Genomic DNA, 25,904 nt, shown 5'->3' on the forward strand with positions numbered 1-25,904 from the left:
TATATGGAGTTTGCACGCTCTCCTCATGTACGGTAAACTTTCGTACACATCATTTCACATCATTTCGGTACACATCATTTCACTGAAAGTTACAATTTCCAAGAACCTGTTGACAATATTGAGGACTTAACACTACATATTTAGTGTATACAGCTTGAACTTGGAGGTAAGTATAGAACCATGAAAGCAGCACTATAGTCAATGCCATAAACATATCCATCATCTCCAAAAGTTTCCTCCTGCCCAATTTATTTAGTGATAAGAACACTTAATATAAGATCTACCATCTTTTGGTTTATTAGTATCTTAGAAGAGCATATGGAAAAAAAATCTACCCTGTTAGCAAATTTTTTTTTTTTTTTTTTTTGAGACTGAGTCTCGCTCTGTTGCCCAGGCTGGAGTGCAGTGGTGCGAACTCAGCTCACTGCAAGCTCCTCCTCCTGGGTTCACGCCATTCTCCTGCCTCAGCCTCTCCGAGTAGCTGGGACTACAGGCGCCCGCCACCTCGCCTGGCTAATTTTTTTTTGATTTTTAGTGGAGATGGGGTTTCACCGTGGTCTCGATCTCCTGACCTCGTGATCCGCCCGCCTTGGCCTCCCAAAGTGCTGGGATTACAAGCGTGAGCCACGCGCCCGGCCAGCAAATTTTTAAATATACATTTTTCAGTACAATTTTAAAAAATATTTTATAATAATACAATATTATTAATAATAATACAATATTATTAACTATAGGCTCTAGGCACGATGTTGTACAGTAGATGTCTAGGACCTACTCCTCTTGCATAACCAAAACTTTGCACCCTTTGATGAATACCTCCCCCTTTCTATCTCTCCATAGCTTCTGGTAATGGCCATTCTTCTCTGCTTCTATGAGTTCGACCTTTTTTTTTTTTTTTCCTTTGAAACAGTGTCTCACTCTGTCACCCAGGCTGGAGTGCAGTGGCATGGTCTCGGCTCACTGCAACTTCCACCTCCCAGGTTCACGCAATTCTCCTGCCTCAGCCTCCCCAGTAGCTGAGATTACAGACATGTGCCACCACCCCCAGCTAATTTTTGCATTTTTGGTAGAGACACGGTTTCACGAGTTTCACCATGTTGGCCAGGCTGGTCTTGAACTCCTGACCTCAAATGTTCTGCCCGCCTTGGCCTCCCACAGTGCTGGGATTACAGGCGTGAGCCACCACACCTGTCCTTACATTTTATTGTTTTTGTTTTGTGTTATTTTTGAGGGGAAGGTATGTTCTTGAAGACTCCTTTCTTTGTGAGAGCTGTAGCACCTCACATGACCTGTGTAATATATAGTTGATTGCTGCAGATAATCTTCTGAACTATTCTGCCATAATGCTGGAAGTGGAAGTCCTCCAGTGTGTCATCTAACTGGTAATGCTGCCTAATAAAACTATTGATATTTGAATATATTTTTCAGGTAATAAGCATCTTACAGTACTCTTATTAGTTCTCATTGTTCTTCAGTTGCTTCTCAGGATTTTGTAGTTAGGCCGATGGTGATTCTTTTCTTTCTTTCCAATGCTTATGGTTCTTATTAATTATTTTTGTTTTATGCATTGTCTATAGTAACTTTGAATAGTAAAGGTGATAATGAACATTCTTGTCTTGGTTCTGACTTTTATAAAGTGAAGGACTATGAATCTGACATGCTGGCATTCATCTTATGCCCATGGCAAACATAGTTCATCTTTCTTAGTACCTTTTCTTGCTAAGCTATGACCCTATTTCAGAAGCTCCCCAGTAACATTCCAATTAGTGACTATAGCTGATTTGATTTGGTACAACAGATAAGATTTATTTCCCAGTCCTGGCTCTGATGTTTCTCCTGGATGTAGTTTGATCTTGGCTATTCATTTCAAATATTCTTTATCATGTTTATATTCCTGGTTTACTAAAAGTCCTTTTTAAGGAGAATCACAAGTGGATATTTAGTTTTATAAAATACCTTTCCAATATCTGCCAGGGTGATCAAATGGCTTTTATATCCTTTGGTTTATCATATGTTAATTGCACTAAGAAATTTTCTAGTTAAATCACTGTGGTAGTTCTGGAATAAATCCTACTAGTCTCTTTTTTTTTTTTTTTTTGAGGGTCTCGCTGTGTTTCCCAGACTGGAATGCAGTAGCACAATCATGGCTCACTGCAGCTTTGACCTCCTGGGCTCAAGCAATCCTCCCACCGCAGCCTCCTGAGTAGCTGGGACTGCAGGAATGCGCCACCACGTCTGGCTAATTTTTTATTTTTAGTAGAGACGAGGTCTCACTGTGTTGCCCAGGCTGGTCTCAAATTCCTGAACTCAAGTGATCCTCCTGCCTTGGCCTCCCAAAGTGCTGGGATTACGGGCATGAGCCACAACACCTGGCTCTACTAGTCTTAACGTATATTATTATTTTACAATATTACTAGACTTGTTCATACCACGTGTCAGACACTTGTGCTTGATGCTGAGGATGTAATCATGAACAAGATAGACAGACATGGTTTCTGCCCTTACTGAGCTGTCAGTCAGTTCAGGGGTGATAAAGAGCAGAACATTTGCCACCACTCCCCTCATCTGAACCTTTGGCAGAAATCACTCAAAACATGCTGTCTTGCAGAGTCTTGGAAGATCTCAGAAAGGGGATTGGGATCCTTTATTGGCATCTGCTATGAATTGGAGGAAAGATACAGTGATAGTAAGCATCCTGCTTTTTTGCTGTTGCTAGTTTGATGTTTTATTTGGTGGTATTTTTTATCTGTAGAACTTGTGTGAGGTTTGTTAGGTATTGAATTTGTTGTCTTGAATTAAGTTCTTGCAAATTTTGTAAATCAAGTGGAGTGTGGGTCTTTTGGTAGGGGCATCGACTTGACCATTTTTTCCATTCTTTCTTTTTCTTTTTGAGACAGGGTCTCTGTCACCCAGGCTGGAGTGCAGTGATGCAATCATAGCTCACTGCAGCCTCAGCTTCCCGGGCTGAGGTGATTTTCCCACCTCAGCATCCCGAGTAGCTGGGACTACACGCCACCAGGCTTGGCTGATTTTTAAAAAATTTTTTTGTAGAGATGAGGTCTTACTATGTTGCCCAGGCTGGTCTAGAACTCCTGGGCTCAAGCAATCCTCCCACCTTGTCCTCCGAAAATGCTGGGATTACAGATGTGAGTCACTGCACCTAGCCCAATTCTTTCTATTGTTATTTTATTCAGATGTTCTATCATTTTGAGTTGATTTTGATTTATATTTTCCAAGACAATATTCAGTCTTATTGACATTTTCTAGTTTATTTATATAGAGTTTCACTTAGTATTCTTTTGTAATTAAAACACGAATTCCAGGCTGGGCGCGGTGGCTCATGCCTGTAATCCCAGCACTTTGGGAGGCCGAAGCAGGTGGATCACAAGGTCAAGAGATGGAGACCATCCTGGCCAACATAGTGAAACCCCGTCTCTCCTAAAAATACAAAAATTAGCTGGGCATGGTGGCGCACACCTGTAATTCTAAATACTTGGGAGGCTGAGGCAGGAGAATTGCTTGAACCCGGGAGGTGGAGGTTGCAGTGAGCCGAGATTGCGCCACCGCACTCCAGCCTGGCGACAGAGCGAGACTCTGTCTCAAAAAAAAAAAAAAAAAAAAACCCCCACAAATTCCTATGTGCCTGTTTTTAGCCACTTCCTCAATCTGTTAGGGGTGTTGTATAGTCTTTCTCTTGGCTAACTTTGCCAGCAGTTTGCTTATTTTGTTGTTGTTTTAAACAACTCTTATAACAGTTCAATTGTTTTTCTGTTTTCTGATTTATTGGTTTCTGTCATTTTCATTCTCCTATATTTGTTAGCTTTATGATGTTCTTCTTTTTCTAGCTTCTTGAATTGACTGCTTAGTTATTAGCTAGTTAATTTAGTTAGCTGGCTAGTTGCTTTTAGACTTGTTTGCCTGGCTGCTCTGTCTGCAGCCTGTCCTGCCGAAGCCATCATGGTCTGCACACATGCCCTCCTCCCTCCCGAGCTGCCTGGTTGAGGTGGTGGCCTCTTCGTCTGCAGTGAGGCCAGGCCGAGAGAGATGAGTGAGGTCAGGATGATGATGCTCACCTGTGTCTGTTTCTCCTTTCTGGGACGCATGGGAGACTATACTTCTGAGTTGCAAAATGTGAACAACTGGTAAGTCTAGGTAAAAGTGACATTTGTCTTGCAACTTTTCTATAGGTTTGATATAGAAACTCTGGGTAATTCTGCAGCACACTCTGCTTAAGAAATTACTTGTAGAGATGATGGGGGATGTGGGGTGTAGAGATTTCCTGATGAACACATGCATACCAGAGTTATCAGGGAGTAGAAATTAATAGTGACAAATCCATTTGGAAAAGGGAGCGAGAGAGACAGACAGAGACAGATGGAGTTGAGCAGATGTGCAGAGAGAAGCACCTGGCCCCAGGGTGAGAGTGAAAATAGCTGCCTCAGCTCCTGTTCACTTTCACGTTCTCAATTCCAGTTTCACGAGGCCTAGCTATGTGGCAGGCTGTACAGTGTACAGTTCCTTCCTTGGATACTCAGGAAATCTATCCTCTCTTCCTTCCACTCTTGGCTCTCTTCTTTTACTTGGACCCGCCAAAGTAGACAATTGTTTCTTAGAGCAGCTCCCACTAGAACATTTGTTAGTAATGATATTGTTTATTTATTATTGTGCTTTATTGTACCATTTAAGTTAATCCTTACACTATTAGCATTTTCATTTTATAGAGGAGGGAAAAAGAGATACAGAGAGGTTTGCTAACTTGCCCAAGCTTGTATAGCTCATAAGTGATTGAGCCAGAATCAAGTCTATATTTTTTTTTTTAATTTTTTTTTTTTTTTTTGAGACCGAATCTCTGTCGCCCAGGCTGGAGTGCAGTGGCGTGATCTTGGCTTGGGTGGATAGAGCTGTTTCTTCATAAGCCATAAACCTAAGACTAATCCTAATCTGTTTCCTAACTTGTGTTTTAATGCATACCCGGATTCTAACTGCCATGGTCTTTTCTGCAGAATGTGTTCTAGTCCCTACATCCTAATTTATACCCCAACTTCCATTCAAACCTTTCCCTTTTTCAATTTCATGAACTCTTTCCCCTGAACTTCTAACATCTGTGACTGCTCCCAGCTCCTTTCCTTCCTCCCGTTCCTGCCACATGCTAACCCAGCTAGACACTGGGGTCATTGCTCGTTACGTATCATCTCAGCTAGCTGATATCCTACTCTATGAGATGGTAACATTAGGTTTTCCATTTTACAGATGAGAAAACTGAGGCTCAATGAGATGAATTTGGACAAAGTCCATATCTCTGGTGAAGCTAGGATTTGATCTAGTGGTGTTTTTTTGTTTGTTTGTTTTGTTTTGTTTTTGAGACGGAGTCTTACTCCGTTGCCCAAGCTGGAGTGCAGTGTGTGATCTCAGCTCACTGCATGCTCCACCTCCTGGGTTCATGCCATTCTCCTGCCTCAGCCTCCCGAGTAGCTGAGACTACAGGTGCCCACCACCACGCCTGGCTAATTTTTGTATTTTTAGTAGAGACAGGATTTCACTATGTTGGCCAGGCTGGTCTCAAACCCCTGACCTTGTGATCCTCTTGCCTCGGCCTCCCAAAGTGCTGGGATTAAAGGCATGAGCCACCGTGCCTGGCTGTTTTGTTTTTTAAACTTTTTTTTTTTTTTTTTTTTTTTGAGACAGAGTCTTGTTCTGTTGCCCAGGCTGGGGTCTCCTGCCTCAGCCTCCCAAGTAGCTGGGACTACAGGCGCCCGCCACCACACCCGGCTAATTTTTTGTATTTTTAGTAGAGACGAGGTTTCACCATGTTAGCCAGGATGGTCCCGATCTCCTGACCTCGTGATCTGCCCACTTCGGCCTCGCAAAGTGCTGGGATTACAGGCATGAGCCACTGCGCCCAGCCTTATTTTGTTTTTTAAAGTTATGATGCCTTTGGCTCTAAGTGAAAGAAAACAAAGTGGCCTTAATAACGAAATTTACTATTTCACATAAAAAGGCTGGCTAGTTCCATGGCTCTACATTACCCTCAGGACCCTGGCCTTTCTCCTCTACCATCCATCCTCGATGTGTCCAGGACTTGTCTCCAGGTTAGCTTTCCGCGAGGCTTCCACATGCCTGCCAGTGTTCTAGCCTCACATCCCCCAAAAGTCTAGGGGCAGGAATGGACATTGTTTCGTCTTGTGCATCTCTGTCTCTCTCACTTGCTCTAATTTGATGTGAATCTTATCTTTAAGAGCAAAGCAACTTTTCCCAGGACCCTCCCCTGCCCCAGCAGATTTCCCCTCGTATTATCCAGAATGCCGGAAGCCCGTGCCTAAGCGGTCGTGGGCAAGGAGCATGGGACCATGCTTAGACTAATCCAGCTCATTCCTCCAGGCTGGTTCTCCAGGCCTCCCTGATGAAGTTTCTGGCTCCTTGGAAGAAAGGAGATGGGGGTCAGGAATAGGTATAAGCTATGATAGTGTCTGTCACAGAATCCCAAGTCTGGTTGTTAAGCTTGACACGCTGCTGCTATTCTGGGCTTGCCCCTCGGCTCCCATCATCACTCTAACATATTTCCTCAGCTGTGAGGTAAGTCCCCACAACTCTAAATGACACATTCACTGTCCTTGGCAGAACAGTGAGGAACATGAAATGTGTGCCTTGGGGCCCAGTGCTCTTGTGTAATTCCCCTGGGATGTCAGTGCCGTCCTTGGTCAGTGCAGGCATGGTCACTGGAGGTGGGGAGAGGAGCAGAGCTCTGCCTCAGAAACGTGGGTCCTGAGCCCTCAGCCTGGCCCTGACCCAGAACTGTTTGTTTTGTTTTTTGAGGTGGGGTCTGGCTGTGTTGCCCAGTTTGGACTGAAACTCCCAGACCCAAGTGATCCTCCCACCTCAGCCTCCTCAGTACCTGGATGTGAGCGTGGCTGCACCCGGCCCGGAGTTGGGTTTTAATCATGTTTCCCCTCCTCTGAGATCTCATCTTCCTGGTCTGTGCTTTTTCTTCTCTTAGAATCCAATTTTTTTTTTTTTTTTTTTAACAAATTCTAACTTGCCCCCTAGTGTTACCGCCCACCCCTACAACAACTTTATCCTGTTTCCTTCTCTCAACCCCCCACAGCTTTTCTGGCTCCCATGGAGTGCACACTCGGCCACCGTGGCTGGAGCCTGGCAGAGCCTGGCTCATTTGTTGAATGGATGACTCTGATTATAGCATGTATGCAGTAAGCCACCCTTGTTAAATTATTGAAAATAAACGATGTTACTCCCTAGAGGTGTCTAGGTTCCTTTTTTTCCCCCCATCACCTGTCCTCTTTCACCTCCCCTCTGGGCCCTGGCTTCCCTCAGACATCCTTTCTCCAGGTCCCCCGTCTCCTTTGATGAAGACTCATGAGGAGCACAGTGTCCGCCTCTCAGGCAGGCGCTCAGGAAGGAAGTCGCTGAGACAGAGCTCAGTGGCCCGAATGGTGTCTGCTCCCTCACCTCCCACGTCCCACCTCAGGGCTTCCTTCGGTTCGGGCCCTGCCCCACGAGGCAGGACCACCTTTGTCCTGGACAGACAGACCTGCTAGCCTCTACAGTTCTGCCGGCCTTGGCCCTGGCTGTCCTCACACGAGTGCCCCCTCCCTTCTCTCCTCCCTTAGCCCCGCCTCCTTTAGCCCCACAGCCCTGGACACGGTACACACAGACCAGAGCCTTGGCTCAAAGGCAAACAAAAGGAACTGCCTGGCTCCCCATGGCTGTGGCCAGCACCTTCATACCAGAGCTTAACCCTCAGAACCCTCATTATATCCCAGGGTAAGACTCCCACCCAGCGCTCCCCGCTTGCTGCTGGGAGTAGGGGTAGAGGGTAGAGGAATTAAGCTGCTTAGAGCATGGGGCCAAGCGGACAGGTTGGATTGGGAGGCTGGGGGTCTCTATGGTGTTGGATGGAAAAGGAGAAGCAAGGGACTAGTGAGACCCCGGGTCTGCCCCAAAGCTTTGTGTTGTTCTCTCCATGGGAACAGGTTAACAGCAGAGGAAGGATTGAAAGCCCAGGCAGAGAACTTAGAAATGCCTGCTCCAAATATATACACTGCTGAGTCCAGAAAGATCAGGGCTTCAGAGTTCTCTGCTTCTGCCTCTGGGGATGGCGGGGCAGGGCAATTCTGGTGAGTGGGTGAGTCTGTGCTGCAGGTACACTGGACACTGCCCACTACTTCGGTTCAGCATGGGCCAGACCTATGGGCAGGTGACTGGTCAGCTACTTCAAGGCCCTCCTGGCCTAGCCTGGCCTCCTGTCCACCGCACACTTCTGCCTCCCATTCGGCCTCCAAGATCTCCTGAGGTTCCCAGGGAGAGCCTACCTCTCAGGCGTGGGCACGAAAGGCTCAGCTCCAGCATGATCCCTGGGTACACAGGTTTGTACACAGGTATGCACAGGTGCCCCTCCCAGGAGCATGTGTTCCAAACACTAACGAGTCTTCCTTGTCCCTGCCTGCCCAGGTTTTGTACCCCGGGCACAGTTCATCTTTGCCAAGAACTGCAGCAAGGTCTGGGCCGAGGCTCTGAGTGACTTTACTCACTTGCATGGAAAGCAAGGGAGTGAAGAGCTGCCAAAGGAGGCCAAGGGAAGAAAGGACACGGAGAAGGACCAGGTGCCAGAGCCGGAGGGGCAGCTGGAGGAGACAGCACTGGAGGTGGTGGAACAAGTGAGACCAAGAAGCTGGTGGGGAGTGCAGAGGGGTGGGAGTGGGGGCCTTACTGTGTGTCCGGGTGGTAGGGGCAGCCATGAGTAGTGTGGCTGTTGGGTTCAGGGGATGTGCACTTGACTGTCAGCTCCACCTCCCTGGGAGATTGTGTGAGAGCACAGGGGCTTCTCTCACAGGCTTCTCCCTACTTCATGGATGACAGGGACCCTCGGAAGTTCTTCATGTCAGGTGAGAGCCGGGGGGTCAGGATCAGAGGCGTGGGGAGGCCCCAGGATGTCTTGGCTCAGTGTCCCCATCCCCAGGCTTCACCGGCTATGTGCCCCACGCCCGCTTCCTCTTCGGCTCCAGCTTTCCTGTGCTTACCAACCAGGCACTGCAGGAATTTGGGCAGAAGCACTCACCAGGCAGTGCCCAGGACCCCAAACATCTCCCCCCGCTTCCCAGGACATACCCTCAGAACCTGGGTCTTTTACCTAACTATGGGGGCTATGTGCCAGGTGAGAAGAGCCCCCGGGGAGGCTTTGGGGACTGGAATGTTTGTATGGGTATGGGGTGGGTTGGGTGGTTTGTGGGGGTTGAAACTAATAGATATGGGAGGGCTCAGATCATGTGGTTTGGCTTTATCATTAGGCAGAAAAGGAAACCGAGGTAGCTACCCACAGTGGGGAATTAGAGCTAGATTTCAGAGGGCCGTTTGGAGGTCTAGCTAACTGGCTGAGAATTAAATGGCTTTGCCATGCCGCTGGCTACACGTGACAGACTGTCTTGGCCACACAGGGTATAAGTTCCAGTTTGGCCACACATTTGGCCATCTCACCCATGATGCTCTGGGCCTCAGCACCTTCCAGAAGCAGCTCTTGGCTTAGGCCCCTGGATATCAAGTTCCCTTCCCTTTTCATCCTATCCCAGCCATCCTTTTGGAAGGGAGAAAGGTAGGGGAGCACAAAGAGAAAATGGTCTGGAGGCTGAGCACCTTTTTTATTAATAGGTATAATAAATAAATAAATAAATACATAAACAGACGCCTGGGCTCCTCCTCCCTCTTCTGATGACCAGGCACTGGCCACGGCCCATTTACAGCCGGGGGGCTTAGGGATCTGGCCCCAATACTGTTACCCATCCTCATCTCCACCTGGCCTAGGGAACCCTGTAGATGGCTTTCTGGGCCACCCGCCTCCAGGGGGAGTTGCTTGTCTTCACCCATGGAAGGGTTGGCCCAGATGGGCCAGGGGAATCCTGGCAGCCCAGTGCCGCGTCCCGTCCCTCCTTTCCTGGGTGGAGGTCTGGACGAGGTCACTGGGACAGTTAAGGGGGCGTAATTAATACTGAGCACAGGGAGCAGGTGCCAGCACAGGGATACATGGCCCCAGCTCTCAGTCTACTCTGCAGCCAAGCCAATGGCTTGGGAAGGGCTCTCGGGCTCTGAGTCTGGGGGTTATGAGGGTCCCTGAGGCCACCAGCATGCACAGGGCCTCAGTTTTGGCTGCTTCCAGGGGTTGGACTTGGAGTTGGGGTCAATGTCACGTAGGCCAGGGGCACCAGGCCAGAGTCGGGGCCACGGCTGCAGCGCAGCCAGTCTCCTCCAGCTCGCCCCAGCACTCGTAGGATGTCTCCTTTGTGGAAGCTCAGCTGTCCAGGGCCGGTAGCCAGGTGGTGGCACAGTGCCTGCACCTCACTGGGGAAACAGCACATGGAGGTCAGAGAAACCCCATCAAAAGCCAAGCGCAGCCCCTCAGCCCTTACCAGGCTTACCACGGAGGACTGGAGGGCAGGGCTGGAGAGTGTGGCTCCTGCAGGCTCTCCTTGGGCTCTGGCTCCCGGCGGGAACCCACTGTCTGTGCCACTAGTTGGAACATGGACTTGTCCAGGCTCAGCCAGTCCGAGGGGAGCCTAGGGACAGCAGCTGGACTCAGGCTCTGCCCAGGCTTGGCTCTGCCCGTGCCCTGGCTTACAGCAGGCTCCCTACTCCCTCCATCCCTACCATGGGCAGGTTCTCACCTGTTTGTGGGCCGGGCCTCCCGCTGGGCTTTTCGGGAGCCAAAGAGGTGTCCCCACTTGATGCCTCCAGGTGAAGGCTCTGAGGTGCCTTCCTCATTTTCTGCTGGTGGGGCAGCAGGCCCTTCCCTCTCCCGACTGCGCCTCAGCTCAGCCAGCACAGAGTCAGGGGGGCTCCCCATCCAGAAGGGCCAGCCCCTTTCCCGGCCCAGGGCCTCCTCAGAGACAGGGCAGGCCTCAGCCCCCTCCACTACTCCCTCTCGGGGTGGTGGAGCCTGGGGAGGCCCCCCACCTCCTGCCCCTTTCTTTTTCTCGCTGCTGCTATTGCTGCTACCACGAGGGAACCTAGAACCCTCAATGGAGCCATCGATGTAGACCTGGGAGCTCTGCATGAGCTGGTACCACCAGCCGGCCTGCCCACCTCGGGCCCACCTGCCACGCCCTGAGCCCCCGGCTGCCTCTGCCACCTCTTCTGTCTCCTCTTCTTCCTCTTCCTCTTCTCCACCTTCTGAGGCACCCACACCCTTCACCCGCTCCCCTTGGGCTGCCCTGTCCATGTCTCCAGGGCCCTCCTGGCCCCGGGCCCGGGTCAGCTGCAGCGTGGAGTGGGCAGACAGCAGCAGGTCCTGGGACACCCGCAGCAGTTCCTTGTGCTGCCGCTGCTGCTGCCCACTTTGCAGCAGCCGGTGCTGGAACAGCAAGTCGAGGCTGAAGGGCAGCAGGGCCAGGGGCTGTAGCAGCAGCAGCAGCTCTTCAAAGAGGCTGGGACACACGGTATGAGCTGCACTCAGGAAGCCCCAGGGCTGGTAGTGGGTCTGGATGATGTCTAGGGGAAAAGAGAGGGACTGATTCACACAGAGAAGCAGAGCCTGGCCCAAGTGGGACTCTGAAAGACAGCCTGGGCAGAGCTGCTGCAGACAGCGGTGCAGGCTGTGCACTAGTCATCTTGCATGTACTAAGTATAAACGCTGCTGCCCACAGCTGTGCAGTGCCTAAACTCTCCAACCCCAGGCGGTGGCCCTGAGTTTAGAGGAGTGAGATGCAGGGATTCCTGGCCACCCTAACTCCCAGATTGCTGGAGTATCCTGCTGGCTCCAAGTTTTTTTGTTTTGTTTTTTTGAGACTGAGTCTCACTCTGTTGCCCAAGCTGGAGTGCAGTGGCATGATCTCGGCTCACTGCAACCTCTGCCTCTCAGGTTCAAACAATTCTCGTGCCTCAGCCTCCTGAGTAGCTGGAACTACAGGCATGCACCACCACAGCCGGCTAATTTTTGAATTTTTAGTAGAGATGGGGTTTCACCATGTTGCCCAGGCTGGTCTCGAACTCTTGACCTCAGGTGATCCATGTGCCTCGGCCTCCCAAAGTGCTGGGATTACAGACATGAGCCACCGTGCCTGGCCCAAGGTTTTAACTCAAGCAGAGGCTGGGGAAGGCCTTGGGTGGAAGCCTGAGGCTCTGAGGATGAATGCTTGTGTGGTCCCCCTCCCCACCTCCAGCAATGAAAAGACAGCTCTTCCTTCCTCTTTCGTGCCTCTGAATTCTGACCCATTGAGTTTGACCTGCAGGGTTCTGGGCATTACCTTCGTGGTTATAGAGGTGATTAAACCAGAACTCCAGGGACCGGATGCTGTGGGGAGACAGGTGAAGAGAGTTGAGTCTTGTGTGAATACAGCCAGATAAGGAGACAGATCCAGGGGGTCAGGCACAGGAAGAATAGATGAACGTGCCCTTCCATGGCACGATTCATTTCACCTAATTCCAGAGAGTCAGTGGGGATGTGTGGAGGGAGATGGACATTTTATTTACAAGCCAGTTGCTTCCTCCTGGAGTGGAGTCAGCCTGCAGTAGACCTCAGAAATCAAGGCAGCTACTGTGTGAAAGTACAGGCAGCTCATGGCCAAAGGGAATGGCCTGGGCTCATACCTGAGAAAGCATGTTACTAGGATGTGGGTCCCAAGGTGGACTTAGGGTCAAGCAGGATTTGGAAGTAGTGCTGGAATGGAGAGGATCAGGGTTTACAAGGTTCAGAGAAATTAAGAAACCCAACTAATTTCCAAATAAGCCAGATTACAGATTTGTAAAAGCAGACCACGTTGGTGACCAGTGACAGTCATGGGCACAGTGGGAAGGCAGTGACCTACTGAGAGGCCATAGCGGGCTGGGGGGACCCTCCAGATCCACCCTTTCTGTCTGTCCAGGGAGTTGTTTCCTTGGTGCAGGCAGAGCCCGGGGGTGGGGGGCAGGGCAAGTTGTTTAGGGGATCTTGCCGCTCTGTGCACTCACTTGAGCAGGCCGAGGATGAAGGCGTTGAAGCGCATGGTATGACTGGTGAGCTCTGGGAATTGGCTGACTTTGTTGTAGAGGCCATGCAGGACCTTGGTGGATGGGCCTGGGAGGAAGCCAGGGTTGCAGGTCACATGACCAATTTCTGGAACCCTAAATTCAGCCCCGGGTCCCCGTCTTGGCACCCAGCACCTACCTAGCTGTGTGGAAGCCTCAACCACACTCCATGGCATGTTCTTACGCTGTCCGATGATGACGTCCAGTACAAAGGCCTTGAGCCCATCCTCCAGCACGGCGCGGACAGCAGGGCACAAGTACTTCAGAACCAGGTGGCCCACATTGGGGCTCACAGAACTGTTGCCCAGCTTTGCCTGCAGGTGTGGTAGGGAAGTGCAGGAAACCCCTCAGGCCTGACCGTGGTCCTCTCGTAGCGGGCCCTCATGGTTCCTCTCTTGCCATCCCCACTCCTAAGTACCCAGCCCTGGGCTCTAAATGCAAGACAGCAAGGAAAGATGGTAGCACAGGACAGGTGAGGGCTTGCAGGCAGAGCTCAGCTCTCCACATTTCCTTGCCTACCTTCACCCCGGGATCCCGGCTTGTGCCAAAATGAGCCACAATGAGGTCCACAGCGGTGTTAACAGCTTTTACCAGCCCTGCAGGGAAGAATGTGATGTGACAGGTCCCTGAGCAAGTCCTTAGCCAACTCGGCTGGGGCTGAAACCTCAGCAGGGGTGGGAAAGGCTCCCACACTTACTCAGTCTCCACACCTGCACGTGGGTCTCATCAAAACATTCAGGCCTGGCCCTTTTCTGGTTCTGCCCAGTTCTTAAGCTCTTCCTGTCTTTACTTCCCAGCCTGGAGCCACCTCAATGATGCCATTGTCAAGCCTCTCAATGTCCTCACCTCTCAGCCCTTATTCCAATCCTGGGTCAGGCCAACTATCGGTTTTCTCCACTCTGAGAAACCAGGCCACTGACCTGAAGAAAACCCAAGTCCCTCACCCCAGTGCCAGTGCCAGACAAGGGCGGTTCTTTGACACATGCCTTGTCAGCACTCTCTGCCATATCCTCAAGTTGCCATGTGAAATCGACACCCCTCCTCTCAAGCCCTTGGTTCTGCTTCAGAGAACAGAGGCCCCCAGTTATAAACTCCTTTAACTTCCCTCTGCCTCCAAAATCCATAACAATCTCATATGTATACCCCTCACTCCCCTGCCCACTTGCATCCCCTTCATGTCCTGGAGGAAGGTGGCCGTTTCCCTTCTTGCCCGGGTTCTTTCTCCCTGAGCTCTGATTCTCCCCTTCTGCCTTCGCAAGGAACTTCAGCTCTCTCTTCACAGGCTCATCTTCAGCCCACAATTATGCTCAGTTCTCTCCATCTCCCTAAAAATGTTCTTAGTTCAGTGGTCATTTATTTGCTAAATAAAGTGGGTCTTGTCAGTCTTCATCTTCCTAGATGTCACCAACACGCTTACCCAAGCTGCCGGGCCCTCTAGTACCTTCACCCGCCCCTCCAAGAGCACTGAGGCATTTTTTGATGACATGGAAGCCTCCTCATGAGACTTTGCTCACTGCAGGAAGGGACTGGAGCACGACTCTGAAAGTCTCTGATGAAGGACCCTTGCTCACTCACATGCACTCATGATACACAGCACACAGCTTCCTCCTCTGGCCCCAGAGCCTGTGTGCTTCAACTCCTTCCCAGCACCTGGAGATTTGTTTGTGGTTTTCTTTTGAAAAGGAGTTTTCACTTTTGTTGCCCAGGCTGGAGTGCAATGGTGTGATCTCAGCTCACTGCAACCTCCACCTCCTGAGTTCAGGTAATTCTCCTGCCTCAGCCTCCTGAGTAGCTGGGATTACATGTGCCCACCACCATGCCCAGCTAATTTTTTTTGTATTTTTAGTAGAGATGGGGTTTCACCATGTTGGCCAGGCTGGCCCCAAACTCCTGACCTCATGATCCACCTGCCTTGGCCTCCCAAAGTGCTGGGATTACAGGCGTGAGCCACTGGGCCCAGCCAGCACTTAGAGATTTAAGACTGGCTAGGTAGTAGGGCAAGTGTGAGGACACAGTGACAGCAGAGTCCCTGGCCTGAGCTGGGGGTTATATGCACCTTTTTTCTGAATCAGGTCAATGGAAATGGCCTCTGAGCTGCCATCTGGGGACAGACAAAACTCAGCTGGAGGCTTCTCTGTCAAGGAAAAGGGGTCCTGGAAGTCAGGGCAGGTCAGTGGTAGCGGCTTCACTGCTTGGCCTGGAAAGAAGAGAAAAATCAAGCCTGAGCAACTCTCGGTGCAGGAGTTCTCGCCTAGTTCAGTGCCTCGTACCGTCTGAGACACGTTCCTTTGGGACTGACCCCTTCTCTAGCCCTTCCCAGCCATGGCAGAGCCTGCCCCGGGTGTACTGAGGACCCTGCTCACACACCATTTGGCCGGCAGTTCAGATGGCTGGCAGCACTGAGGGAGCCAGGGAACTCAAAGATAGGGTTTCTTCGGGCCAGCCGAGCTTCTTGTGATCTTCGGTCTAGGCTCCCTGACAAACCAGGTGGCCCTAGTGGGTTCTTCCTCCTGTATTCCCTCCACTTGAGGGCTTGAGGGGATAGGTGGTTGGCTGGAAGCAGAACAGATTAGTAGAAAGACAGGAGTTGGCAGGAGACAGCGAGACAGAGTTTCACATCCACCCAGCGGGCCCATATGAAACACTAGATTATCTGTGAATATTATCTACTGATGCTGGGGAAGGGATGCAGACATCCTAACCTCTGGCCCCAGGTGAGAGTGTAAGCAACCACTCAAAGGGGAGGTGGCGGGTTGGGTAGGGAGATGCTGGAGCTCGTACCATTACTGGGCCTGGTGGCCATGCTGCCCTCACCACCTCCCCGGGCCAGGCTCTCTGCTCGGCTGAGGCCAGATCGCCAGGAGCCCAGAGGCGGCAAGCTTCCTGTTCCATGGAGCCGGTACTCAGTCAAGGTCAGTATCTTCTGATCCTCCTTCTGCAGCTGCTGGGAGGTGGCAGGCCGGACAGCAGGAGGACAGGAGTGGCTCCATGGGGGCAGGCTTTCTGTGGCTGTGGGCTGCTCTGGGGGAGGGGAGCACGAAGTGGAGGCAGAAGAGTCAGTGTTGGGCCCAAAGGGGCCAACACTCCGGATGGGGGAGTAGCTGCCCAGCGGCGATGGCCGAGAGGTCTCTGGCTCAGACCCAGCTTTCCTGGCACCTCTGCCAGTGGCTCGGGGAGTGGATGCCTGCGGTTCCCCTGAGGGAGCTGGGACTGAGACTTGGGCAGCAGGGGCAGCCAGTGGGGCAGGCTGCTGTGTACGGCTGCAGCCTGAGAGGCTGTAGAGCTGGGAAAGGCTGTGGAGGGCCCGGGCCTTGGCCAGCTGCTTGGGGAAGTGGTGCTGGAACACGAAGGGCTGGATGGGCAGCGTGGTTGGCCTCTGTTCCTTGCTGTAGCGAAGGACTGGTCGGCTCTCGGTGCCACCCCCTGTAGCAAAGGGATGGAGAAGAAATCAGTAGATAGACACAGACACTGAAACCCACATGAGAAAAAACCCAGAAGCAGAGATGGGAGAGGGGAGAGGAGCAGGGACCTGGCTGGGAGGAACTGAATGGGGTAGAAGTTCGTGGAATGGGACACTGCTCCCCTCTCTTGTAAAATGTTTCCTATTGTTTTTATGGTGCTGGACTATCTTGTACCTCTCTGCTATTCAGTCCCTCTTCTTTTTCTTGACTCCAAAGGTGAGTGTATCTTAAGGCTCAACTCTTGCATCTCACCTTACACTTTATTTCTTGCACAGTTTGGGTTCAGACTTCTACAGGATGACTCCCAAACCCACAGCTTTAGCCTGGACCTTCCTCTTGATCTCCAGATCATTCTGCTTTATAGTTCTGCTTTCACTTAAAATGTGCTATAACAGCTTATCCAACACCTTTCTCCTTTTTTCCGATGACTTCCATTTCTGTCAATGGCAGAACCATTTTCTTTGTTTCTAAGTCTTAGAGTCACAGTCACACACATTTTCAGTGATGAAAATGTTTCAGATGTTATTGACTACAGGCTTTTGCTCATTATCCCATCTCCAATCATGCCAGCACATTTCATTCTTGAGCATATCTAACCATAGTAAGATATTTCTTTACTTGCAGCCTTCCTTTATCCGCATCTACCCCCCACTCCCACTCTTTTCACGATCCTGGCATTGGAACCTCAGGGTCCACATTTGCTCCCCCTGAACGGAGGTCTGTTCCCCAAGGCTGGGCCTCTCCTGTTCTTTCAGGCAGTCTTCAGGTCAATGTCCCTCAAAACATGGTGCTCAGAACTAAACACAAAACTCCAGGACACTGGAGTGGGACAGTGGATGGACTGCACTTCCAACAAAACACTGTAGATCTCCGAATAAACGCAAGATGGCGCTATAAGCACGCACCCGGCCTAAAGCCCTGGTGAAAGCTCACCAGCAGGGGGGCTCACTAGCTCTGTGAGGCGGGAATTAGTTCTCTTACTTGACATATTAGGAAATGTGAAATGTAGACAGATTAAAGCACTTGCTCAAGGTCAAACAACTAGGAAGTGGCAGAGCTAGAATTCTGCCTAACCTAGAGTCTGATTTCGGAGCCACTGTTCTTTTTACCACATTGTACTACATGTGAAATTGTATCAGGCCAGGTTTTCCCATCCCTCATCTTATTTACATCAAAGAGTCAGAGGGGATGGGGACCACAATCCCATTAGGAAGGTGCTTCTGAATCACTCCCAGGGGACACTTTCAAGCTCCACCCTCCTGCTATCCCCAGTCGGTGCTTACACAAACTCTGCATTCTCCCTGGCCCACTGTGCTCCAGCCACACTTCCCTGTCCTTAAACACACCAGATGCATGAACATCTCTTTTGTACCTGCTTTTCTTTCTGCCTGAATCTTCTCACCATTCAGGCATCAGCTCAAATATCACCCCCTCAATAAGACCTTCTCTGACTACCTCAGCCCCTCTGGCAAGTTGCTCTCTATCCCATTACCCTGTTTCATTTTCTTTTCAGCATTGTTGAACTTTCCAGCAATTAAAAATTGTCCTCTTAATGTGTTTGTTGTCCATTGCTACTCCTAAGAGCTCCAGAAAAGTGGGGATTTTATATTGTTCACTGCTGGATCCATAATGCCTGGAACAGAGGCTGGCACACGGTATGCAGTGAGTAACGATCTGTTAAATGAGGGAATCTCCACGGTCACTCTTGATTCAAGCCAGTCTCACTACAACCAGAAGCTTCTTACATACACCAACTAGCTTCTGAGATACAAATTTTATCTCCCAGAATAAAGTCAAATCTTAGCGAGCTAGGTGCCCACACCTGCTACAAGCTAGGCTGCTCTCCCTTCAGACTTCCACACCTGTCCCCACTGACCCTACTCTTCCCAGTCCATCCCTGTCATGAAGCCCACGGCTTTTCCCATCAGGAATGTGTTCTTCCTTTCTGCCTGTTTAAGTATCAGTTTTCAAGGCTGAGCTGACTCTGGCTATCGGATTAGGTCATCCCAACCACAGCTTTATTATACCCCCTATACAAAGTATGTCTGAATTAGACTGCTTATTCCTACCCTTTTAAAACTCCTCTCTGCTAAGTTCCCAGGATACAGACTGAGGCAGAGGAATAAGATCAGGTAAGAAGGGGGTCCCTGTGGGGAATGGGTCTTAGTTCTACCCTCAGGGAATACACAGAATAAGTTTTCTCACTTTTCTATATGACATTCATTAAGAAAACCAGAGACAGACCATATTCACCCGAGTCAGTTTTTCTCTAGGTTAAATAGCCCCAGTCCCCCAGTTCCTCAGTTCCTTCTTAAGATGTGGTGCCCAGAACTCAATGGAATACCACTGACCACTCACTGGTTCGGAGGAGTGAGACTATCCACTCATTCTTTCTGGAGTCTGTGAATGAATCCAGTCATCTTAACTTTTTGGAAGCTCTACCAACTGCTGACTCATTCTGAGTTTGCAATCAAATATCCCAAATCAACTCAAGTGCAGGTTACATATCAAACTTCACATTGGTCTCTGCTTTATTAGTTTTGTTCTTTCAAGATTCAGTAAGATCCCTTTAAATCTTGATTCTGCTGCTCAGTATCTCAAAGAGCCATCTTAGCTGCCTTTTTTATTTTTTAATTTACTTTTTTTTTGAGACAGTCTCACTTTGTCACCCGTGCTGGAGTGCAGTGGCGTGATCTCAGCTTACTGCAACCTCCGCCTCCCGGGTTCAAGCGATTATTATGCCTCAGCCTCTCTGGTAGCTGGGACTACAGGCGTGCGCCACCATGCCTAGCTAATTTTTGCATTTTTAGTAGAGTTGGGGTTTCTCCATGTTGGCCAGGCTGCTCTTGAACTCCTGGCCTCAAATGATTTGCCCACCTCAGCCTCCCAAAGTGCTGGGATTACAGGCATGAGCCACCACACCTGGCCTACTTTAATTTTTTTTTTTTTAAGAGACAGGATCGCACTTTTTGCCCAGGCTGGGACGCAGTGGTGCAATCATAGCTCACTGTGCCTCAAACTCCTGGGCTCAGGCGATCCTCCCGCCTCAGCCTCCCGAGTAGCTAGGATTACAGGCGTGTGCCACCACTCCCAGCTATTTTTAAATTTTTTTTTTCTGTAGACACAGGGTCTCACTATATTGCCCAGGCTGGTCTCAAACCCCTGGCTTCAAGTGATCTTCCTGCCTCAGCCTCCCAAAGTGCTGGGATTATAGGTGTGAGCCACCATGCCCAGCCGACCTTCTCAGCTTCCTATACTGTCATTCCTAGATTGGATCAACCTGTCCCTTCTTTTGTCATTCAAAGCTTAATGAATTGTCATTCGTTTTTGATTTAGAAAAAAGCTGTACAGAATCAAGAGAAGACTGGAGACTTATGGAACAGAGCAGCATCTTGATATGTCTTAATCTGATAGAGAAAACACTTTTTAACGCCACTCCTCACATCTCCGACCAGGATATTTCTTGCTCTCAGAACGCCAGTCATAGTATCCCACGAGATGCACCCAGCAGACAGACACTGCACTCTAAGGGAGTGGGTTCAAAGGACCCAGTCAATCCTTGCTGTTTCTGATCCTGCCTCTTCCCTAGAGATCTCCCTCCTATGCCCACCCCAAGGACAGCTCTTCAGTGTATGTTAGGAACATGAAGTCTTCTGATGGACTGTGAGCTCCCTGACAGCACAGATATTATTTATGGTTTTAAAACATTTTCTTTTGTGAAGCCAACAGACCCAACCTAAGGCTACAGCACAGCTGTGAGCCTCTGCTATCCCTGCTTTACCTCCCTTTCCTTCTAAACCCTCTGAGATCTGGCTTCCACTCTCACTACTCCCGAATGTTGCCTTCAGGATTCTTCATTATCTTAGGTGATTTCTCTTTAGAACTCTTTTGGTTCAAACTTTTTTAAAACTTTCTCCTCCTTTGGTTCTTGTGACTTCACTCTCTCTTGGTTTTTCTTTTCTTTTTGAGACGGACTCTCACTTTGTCACCCAGACTGGAGTGCAGTGGCATAATCTTGGCTCACTGCAACCTCTGCCTCCCGGGTTCAAGCAATTCTCCTGCCTCAGCTTCCCATGTGGCTGGAACTACAGGCACCCGCCACCATGCCTAATTTTTGTATTTTTAGTAGAGATGGGGTTTCACCACGTTGGTCAGGCTGGTGAACTTCTGACCTCAGGTGACCCACGCACCTCGGCCTCCCAAAGTGCTGGGATTACAGGCATGAGCCACCGCGCCCGGCCTCTCCTGGTTTTTCTTCTATTGTCCTAATTCTTCTGTCTCTTTTGAGGGTGCTGCTCATCCCTTAAGTCACAGTATCCCCTTCTTCCCTTTGTAACTCCACACATTCTCCCTGGATCCTCTCTCAGCCACACACATAGCTTCAGCTACCACTTTTGTTTTTTATTTTTGAGACAGTGTCTCACTCTGTTTCCCAGACTGGAGTGCAGTGGCATGATCTAGGCTCACTGCAACCTCTGTCTCCTGGGTTCAAGCGATTCTCCTGCCTCGGCCTTCCACATCGCTGGGATTACAGGCGTGCACCACTACACCCGGCTAATTTTTGTATTTTTAGTAGAGATGGGGTTTCACCATGTTGGCCAGGCTGGTCTTGAACTCCCGAACTCAGGTGATCTGCCTGCCTCAGTCTCCTAAAGTACTGGGACTACAGGTATGAGTCACCACGCCAAGCAAGTGCCAGCTACCACTTTTATTCCAATGACTTTCCAATCTACACAGTGCTTTCTCCTGACTCCAGGAAAGACACCCCTTCCAGTCCATCTTCTACCCAAACAACCAGTGATCCAATTACTTTTTTTTTTTTTTTTTTTGAGGCGGAGTTGCGCTCTTGTTGCCCAGGCTGGAGTGCAGTGGCATGATCTCGGCTCACTGCAACCTCCGTCCCAGACTCAAGTGATTCTCCTGCCTCAGCCTCCGGAGTAGCTGGGATTACAGGCATGCGCCACCATGCCCAGCTAATTTTTGTATTATTAGTAGAGATGGGGTTTTACCATGTTGGCCAGGCTGGTCTTGAAAACCTGACCTGAGGTGATCTGCCCGAGTTGGCCTCCCAAAGTGCTGGGATTACAGGTGTGAGCCACTGTGCCCAGCCCAATTACTTTTTTTTTAAAACAAGGCCTGAAGGAACAACCAGTGATCTTTCTAAAATGCAAATCAAAACATATAATTAAGCAGACAGAAAAACCAAACTAAACAAAAACAAATGCCAAAAGCCATTTCTCCGACTAAATTCTTTCAATGGTTCCACCTACGTTCCTCTATGGCTACACCAAATTATATGCAGTTCCTAGAAAGGGTCAAGCTATTCTGTGCCTTTGTGGTTTTGTACAGACAATCCTGTGAGCCTAGAACATTCTTCTTACAAGTCTTCACAAAGCCTAATCCTAATCATCTTTCTAAATTGGGCTTAAATGTAAACTGCATTAGCAGTTCCTCCCTGACATTTCAGTCTGATTTAGATACCCCCCCCTCACTGGCCAGTACAGAACACTGCCGTCTCTGCATTTTAATGATCGACTACGTTTTCTGTTTCCATCCTTAGTTGGAATCCTTGAAAACAGAGTCATCCCTCTCATCTCTCTGTCACTAGCCCCACCTTAACACACTGGTATAAAGTATTTATTTAAAATGTAACAAAATAAATAGGGAAAGAGCTGGCCTAGGGAGGCCACTGCGCTCCAGCCTGGGCGAAAGAGCAAGACTCCATCTCAAAAAGAAAAAAAAAAAAAAAAACTTCACTGACACCCAGTGTGTGTGTGTTGTTGTTGTTGTTAGACATATCCCTTGGTTGCAAATTCCTAAATGTCCGAACCTGAACTTACGTCTTATCCCTCTTCCAGGAAATCTCCTGTGATTACAGCCCCTATCCATGGCCTCATCTTTCCCATCATCCAGGTTCAGAATCAGTCTTCTGAATCCTTCATTTCCCAATATGTCAGCCTCTAAGTCCTGCTGATTTTATCTCCTCAGTGTATTTTTTTTTTTTTTTTTTTGAAACAGAATCTCACTCTGTCTGCCCAGGCTGGAGTGCAATGGTATGATCTCGGCTCAGTGCAACCTCCGCCTCCTGGGTTCAAGCGATTCTCCTGCCTCAGCCCCCTGAGTAGCTGGGATTACAGGCGGGTGCTACCACTCCTGGCTAGTTTATTTTTTATTTTAGTAGAGCTGGGGTTTCATTATGTTGGCCAGGCTGGTCTCAAACTCCTGACCTCAAGTGATTCGCCTGCTTCGGCCTCCCAAAGGGCTGGCATCACAGGTGTGAGTCACTGCACCCGGTCTGCTCAGTGTATTTTTGAGTCCTCTGTCTTTCTCCAGTGAGCCCATTCCACTGTAGCTGTGGGTCCTGCCCTGGCCTGGAAGGATAACAGATCTAGGATGTGGAACCTCTGGTGGTATGGATGGGGTGGTCTGGCAGGGACCTGTCATGGAGGTGGCCATGAATATCCTGCTGGCGAATAGCCACATATTTGCTAACCCTTAGGCTCCTTACCGTCAGCTCTAGCTCTTGCATCCCTCTGGGTATGGCTGTTGGCTGGGCTCCCTGGGAGAGCAGGCCCTGGATCCATCAGCTGAGCCAGGGGGCCTTGCCCAGTAGCTCTGAGGCCAGCAGGAGGCATCTCACTGGAGTGGGGTCCCTGACAGACCTGGGCGGACCAGGGTGGACTTGGCTCTGGGCCAAGTAGGTCCATGCCTGGCCCCAAGGGCATGGGTGGCAGACTATGGCTACAGCGAGTGCCCTCATCCAGTGGGGCCCCCCGATCTTGCTGGGCTTCTTGGATGGGTGAGAACTCCTGGGAGGAGTCCCCAACACTCACACGAAGTGGGGGTGAGCCAGAGCCTCCAGTTTTCTTCCGGCCTTTGGCCAGCTCAGCAAAGGAGGTGACCCTCCTGGGTGGGGAGCTAGGCCCGGCCATGGCTGCAGGGCCCTCACTCAAGCGTACTGGGCAACTCAACATGCGTTCCAGCGAGCCCAGGCGGACAGGAGGGCTGCGCTGCAGGCTGCGATCATAGCTGCGGGAGCGCTGACGTCCAGTGCTGAGGTTGGGGGGCGAAGTATTCGTGTATACTTGCCCCTCAAGCACAGTGGGGCCCACGGCAGCTACTGCTTGGGTGGAGGAACTCACTGCTTCTTGTTCCTCTGGCTGGACTCCTGGCTTCTGGAATAGGTAATACTCAGAGGGCTGGCTGGGGCCTGGGTCTGGGCCAGGGCCTGGTGGGGGACTTATCTTGGTGTGTTCCTCAGAGCAGCTAGTGATGGAAGAGCCAGCAGGGCTTGGGGATGATTGGGAAGATAGGTCACAGGTGACAAGTTTATAGTAATTTTGTGTGGCCACAACAAGACGGGCCTGGCTTTGGAAGCAGGCTGTGAGGTCAGCCACTGCTGGGCACGGCTCACAGTGTGGGCGGTAGGAGTTGCAGTTGGCATCAAGCTCAGGAGAAGAGGCATGAGGGCAACCATAGCCCCCTTCCCTTCCTCCCCTTTCAGGGTGATGGGACTCATAAGACATCTTAGACTCAGCCGGGGAGGGCTGCAGATCCAGGTAGAAGGCGCCAGGGTCTGAGTGGCTGCAGAAGGAAGAGTCGCTGCAGGACTGTGGGGCAGAGTTGAGATTGGCACGGGGGATGCCATGCATCTTGTTGTAGAGGGTGCTGAAGGTGACCAGCACACCATCTGAACTGTTGCAGGAGGAGTCGCTCACATAGCCCATGGACTGGTCAGCTGCCTCGGACTGACTGGATGTGCTACTGCAACGGCAGTGCTGGGGCCCTGAGCCGGAGCATCCAGGGTTCCTTGGGGATTCATCTGAACTGAGCTTCCATTCCTGGTCAAAGGAAAAGCCAGAGGTATCGCTGGCTCCACCCCCACTGCCACTCCCACCAGGTCCCCCACACTCATCCAGCTCCATAGTCTCTGCTTCCAGCTCTGGCCGGCAGCAGTGGCTGGTGCCGCACTGCTGAGTATCCAAGGTCATCACTGGCTCCTGTTCCTGCCCTTCCACCACTCCAGCCCGACTGCGTGTTGTCCCCCATGGCCTGCCCACTCTGGGGCCAGATGGTGGCAGCTGGAAAGAAGATAGATGAAAGTTGGGCTGGCCAGTGCCATGCAGGTGGAAGGACTGCTGGGTGGCACTGTCACCAATGCTGTCATCATACAGGTCACCAAGTCCTGGCTCACCCACACCCTCCTGCAGCAAGAAGGGGTTGTGTCGTTTGGGGGCTCCAGGGCCTCTTCCATCCCGACTCCTACTCTTGGTGCTGTCTATAGACCGTGCAGTTCCTCCTGGAGCAGAGTGCAGGCTGCTGAATAGCAGGGAGTCAGCTTGTCCTAGGTCTTGATCGGGCTGGGTGATGCCCAGCTCAGGTGGGCAGAAGGGATTAGGTCTTGTGCTCCCACTACCTCCACCTGCCCCTCCACAGCACTGCCTGTCTGGGACTTGGCAGTGCACCAGGGGGATGTGATGAACGATGAGGGTCTCTCCAGTCAGCTTTGGGGGACTATCCATTCTGGAAAGTTCGAATAAGGGCTTCAACAGCACCAGACACTGTCCCTGGAGCCCAGTGGGGCAGAACACATTTCATCAGGAGAGCTTGGCACCTGGAGAGAGAGGGAAAGAAAGGGAACCTAATGTCACCTCCCTGGAAATCAGGGGCATGCCCTTCCCTACATCATTTTCAGATGGAGAAGAGCCCAGGAAGAGAAAAGGCTTGAGTCAAGATGGAGCTTGACCACACAGCCCAATAGGCAGGTGGGGACGTAACCATGCTTTCTGCATTGCACAGGTGCAGCACCTGAGATCCCCCTTAATTTTAAGGTCACCATGCATCAAATTATGACAAAAGGCCAAGTCCTTCTAATGCCACATATGAAGGTTTGGGCAGTACTTCCCCTTTCTCTTTCAAGGACCCTGTCCTTGGCAGTAAACAATAACTAGTCCTTAGCACAAAAAAACAATGAATAATGACACAATTAAGAAAAAACCATCTACGATGTCTAAGGCTTAGACACAGCTATAGCACACAAGTTTACAGACGAGGGAAAATCATGAATAATATGAACTCACAGCAATAAGCTATAATTTTGCAAGAAACATATTTAAAAATATACGCTATCATCTGACCAAGTGACTGTTGTCTCTGATCCCCTTTCTCATCCTACGAGCCCCAGAATATTTGTCCCTTTCTGATGACCGTGGGCTAAGTATCCTTATTGTCCTCACTGCTGTACTAGAACTTCTTGAATGCAGGGACTGAGTTGGGCATTAGGGTGACTGCAAGTATGACTGATGTCAACCTCTTCCTCCTCAATGGGGGGACCTAGTTTTATGTCTTTTGTATCATTCTAACACATGACATAAGATAAATGTGAAAGGCATAATACATTCTTAACATGTGTCTAGCTCAGGATACAGACATCCT

General features: G+C 50.3%; 2 protein-coding genes across 22 annotated transcripts in view; one reads left to right on the plus strand and one right to left on the minus strand.

Moving 5' to 3' along the window:
* The window catches only part of CIMIP2B (ciliary microtubule inner protein 2B), a 42,825-nt gene extending 33,130 nt beyond the window's left edge, over positions 1-9,695 (plus strand). For 9 of the 19 annotated variants that reach the window (XM_063609789.1, XM_063609783.1, XM_063609785.1 and 6 more), the window contains 7 exons: positions 3,938-7,198; positions 7,626-7,779; positions 8,158-8,381; positions 8,467-8,672; positions 8,849-8,900; positions 9,021-9,169; positions 9,450-9,695. In XM_063609789.1, the coding sequence (XP_063465859.1) occupies positions 7,117-7,198; positions 7,626-7,779; positions 8,158-8,381; positions 8,467-8,672; positions 8,849-8,900; positions 9,021-9,169; positions 9,450-9,608 (1,026 nt within the window). In that variant the 5' untranslated portion in view covers positions 3,938-7,116 and the 3' untranslated portion in view covers positions 9,609-9,695. Of the gene's footprint in view, positions 1-2,053; positions 2,687-3,937; positions 7,780-8,157; positions 8,382-8,466; positions 8,673-8,848; positions 8,901-8,974; positions 9,170-9,449 lie in introns of those variants that run through there. The other 10 variants (XM_055293808.2, XM_055293809.2, XM_055293811.2 and 7 more) reach the window with 8 other exon arrangements.
* RUSC2 (RUN and SH3 domain containing 2) overlaps positions 9,632-25,904 on the minus strand; it is a 72,114-nt gene continuing 55,841 nt past the window's right edge. For 2 of the 3 annotated variants that reach the window (XM_055293804.2, XM_055293803.1), the window contains exons 2-12: positions 22,978-25,083; positions 15,790-16,431; positions 15,376-15,561; positions 15,065-15,205; positions 13,528-13,604; positions 13,148-13,322; positions 12,952-13,057; positions 12,249-12,295; positions 10,671-11,493; positions 10,425-10,562; positions 9,632-10,347 (exon numbers count right to left, since the gene is read on the minus strand). In XM_055293804.2, coding sequence (XP_055149779.1) covers positions 10,146-10,347; positions 10,425-10,562; positions 10,671-11,493; positions 12,249-12,295; positions 12,952-13,057; positions 13,148-13,322; positions 13,528-13,604; positions 15,065-15,205; positions 15,376-15,561; positions 15,790-16,431; positions 22,978-24,991 — 4,551 coding nt within the window. In that variant the 5' untranslated portion in view covers positions 24,992-25,083 and the 3' untranslated portion in view covers positions 9,632-10,145. The remainder of the gene's footprint in view (positions 10,348-10,424; positions 10,563-10,670; positions 11,494-12,248; positions 12,296-12,951; positions 13,058-13,147; positions 13,323-13,527; positions 13,605-15,064; positions 15,206-15,375; positions 15,562-15,789; positions 16,432-22,977; positions 25,084-25,904) is intronic. The other variant, XM_063609778.1, reaches the window with a different exon arrangement.

The sequence above is a fragment of the Symphalangus syndactylus genome, chromosome 9 (genome assembly GCF_028878055.3).
Source record: "Symphalangus syndactylus isolate Jambi chromosome 9, NHGRI_mSymSyn1-v2.1_pri, whole genome shotgun sequence".
In the NCBI taxonomy this organism is placed as follows: domain Eukaryota; kingdom Metazoa; phylum Chordata; class Mammalia; order Primates; family Hylobatidae; genus Symphalangus; species Symphalangus syndactylus.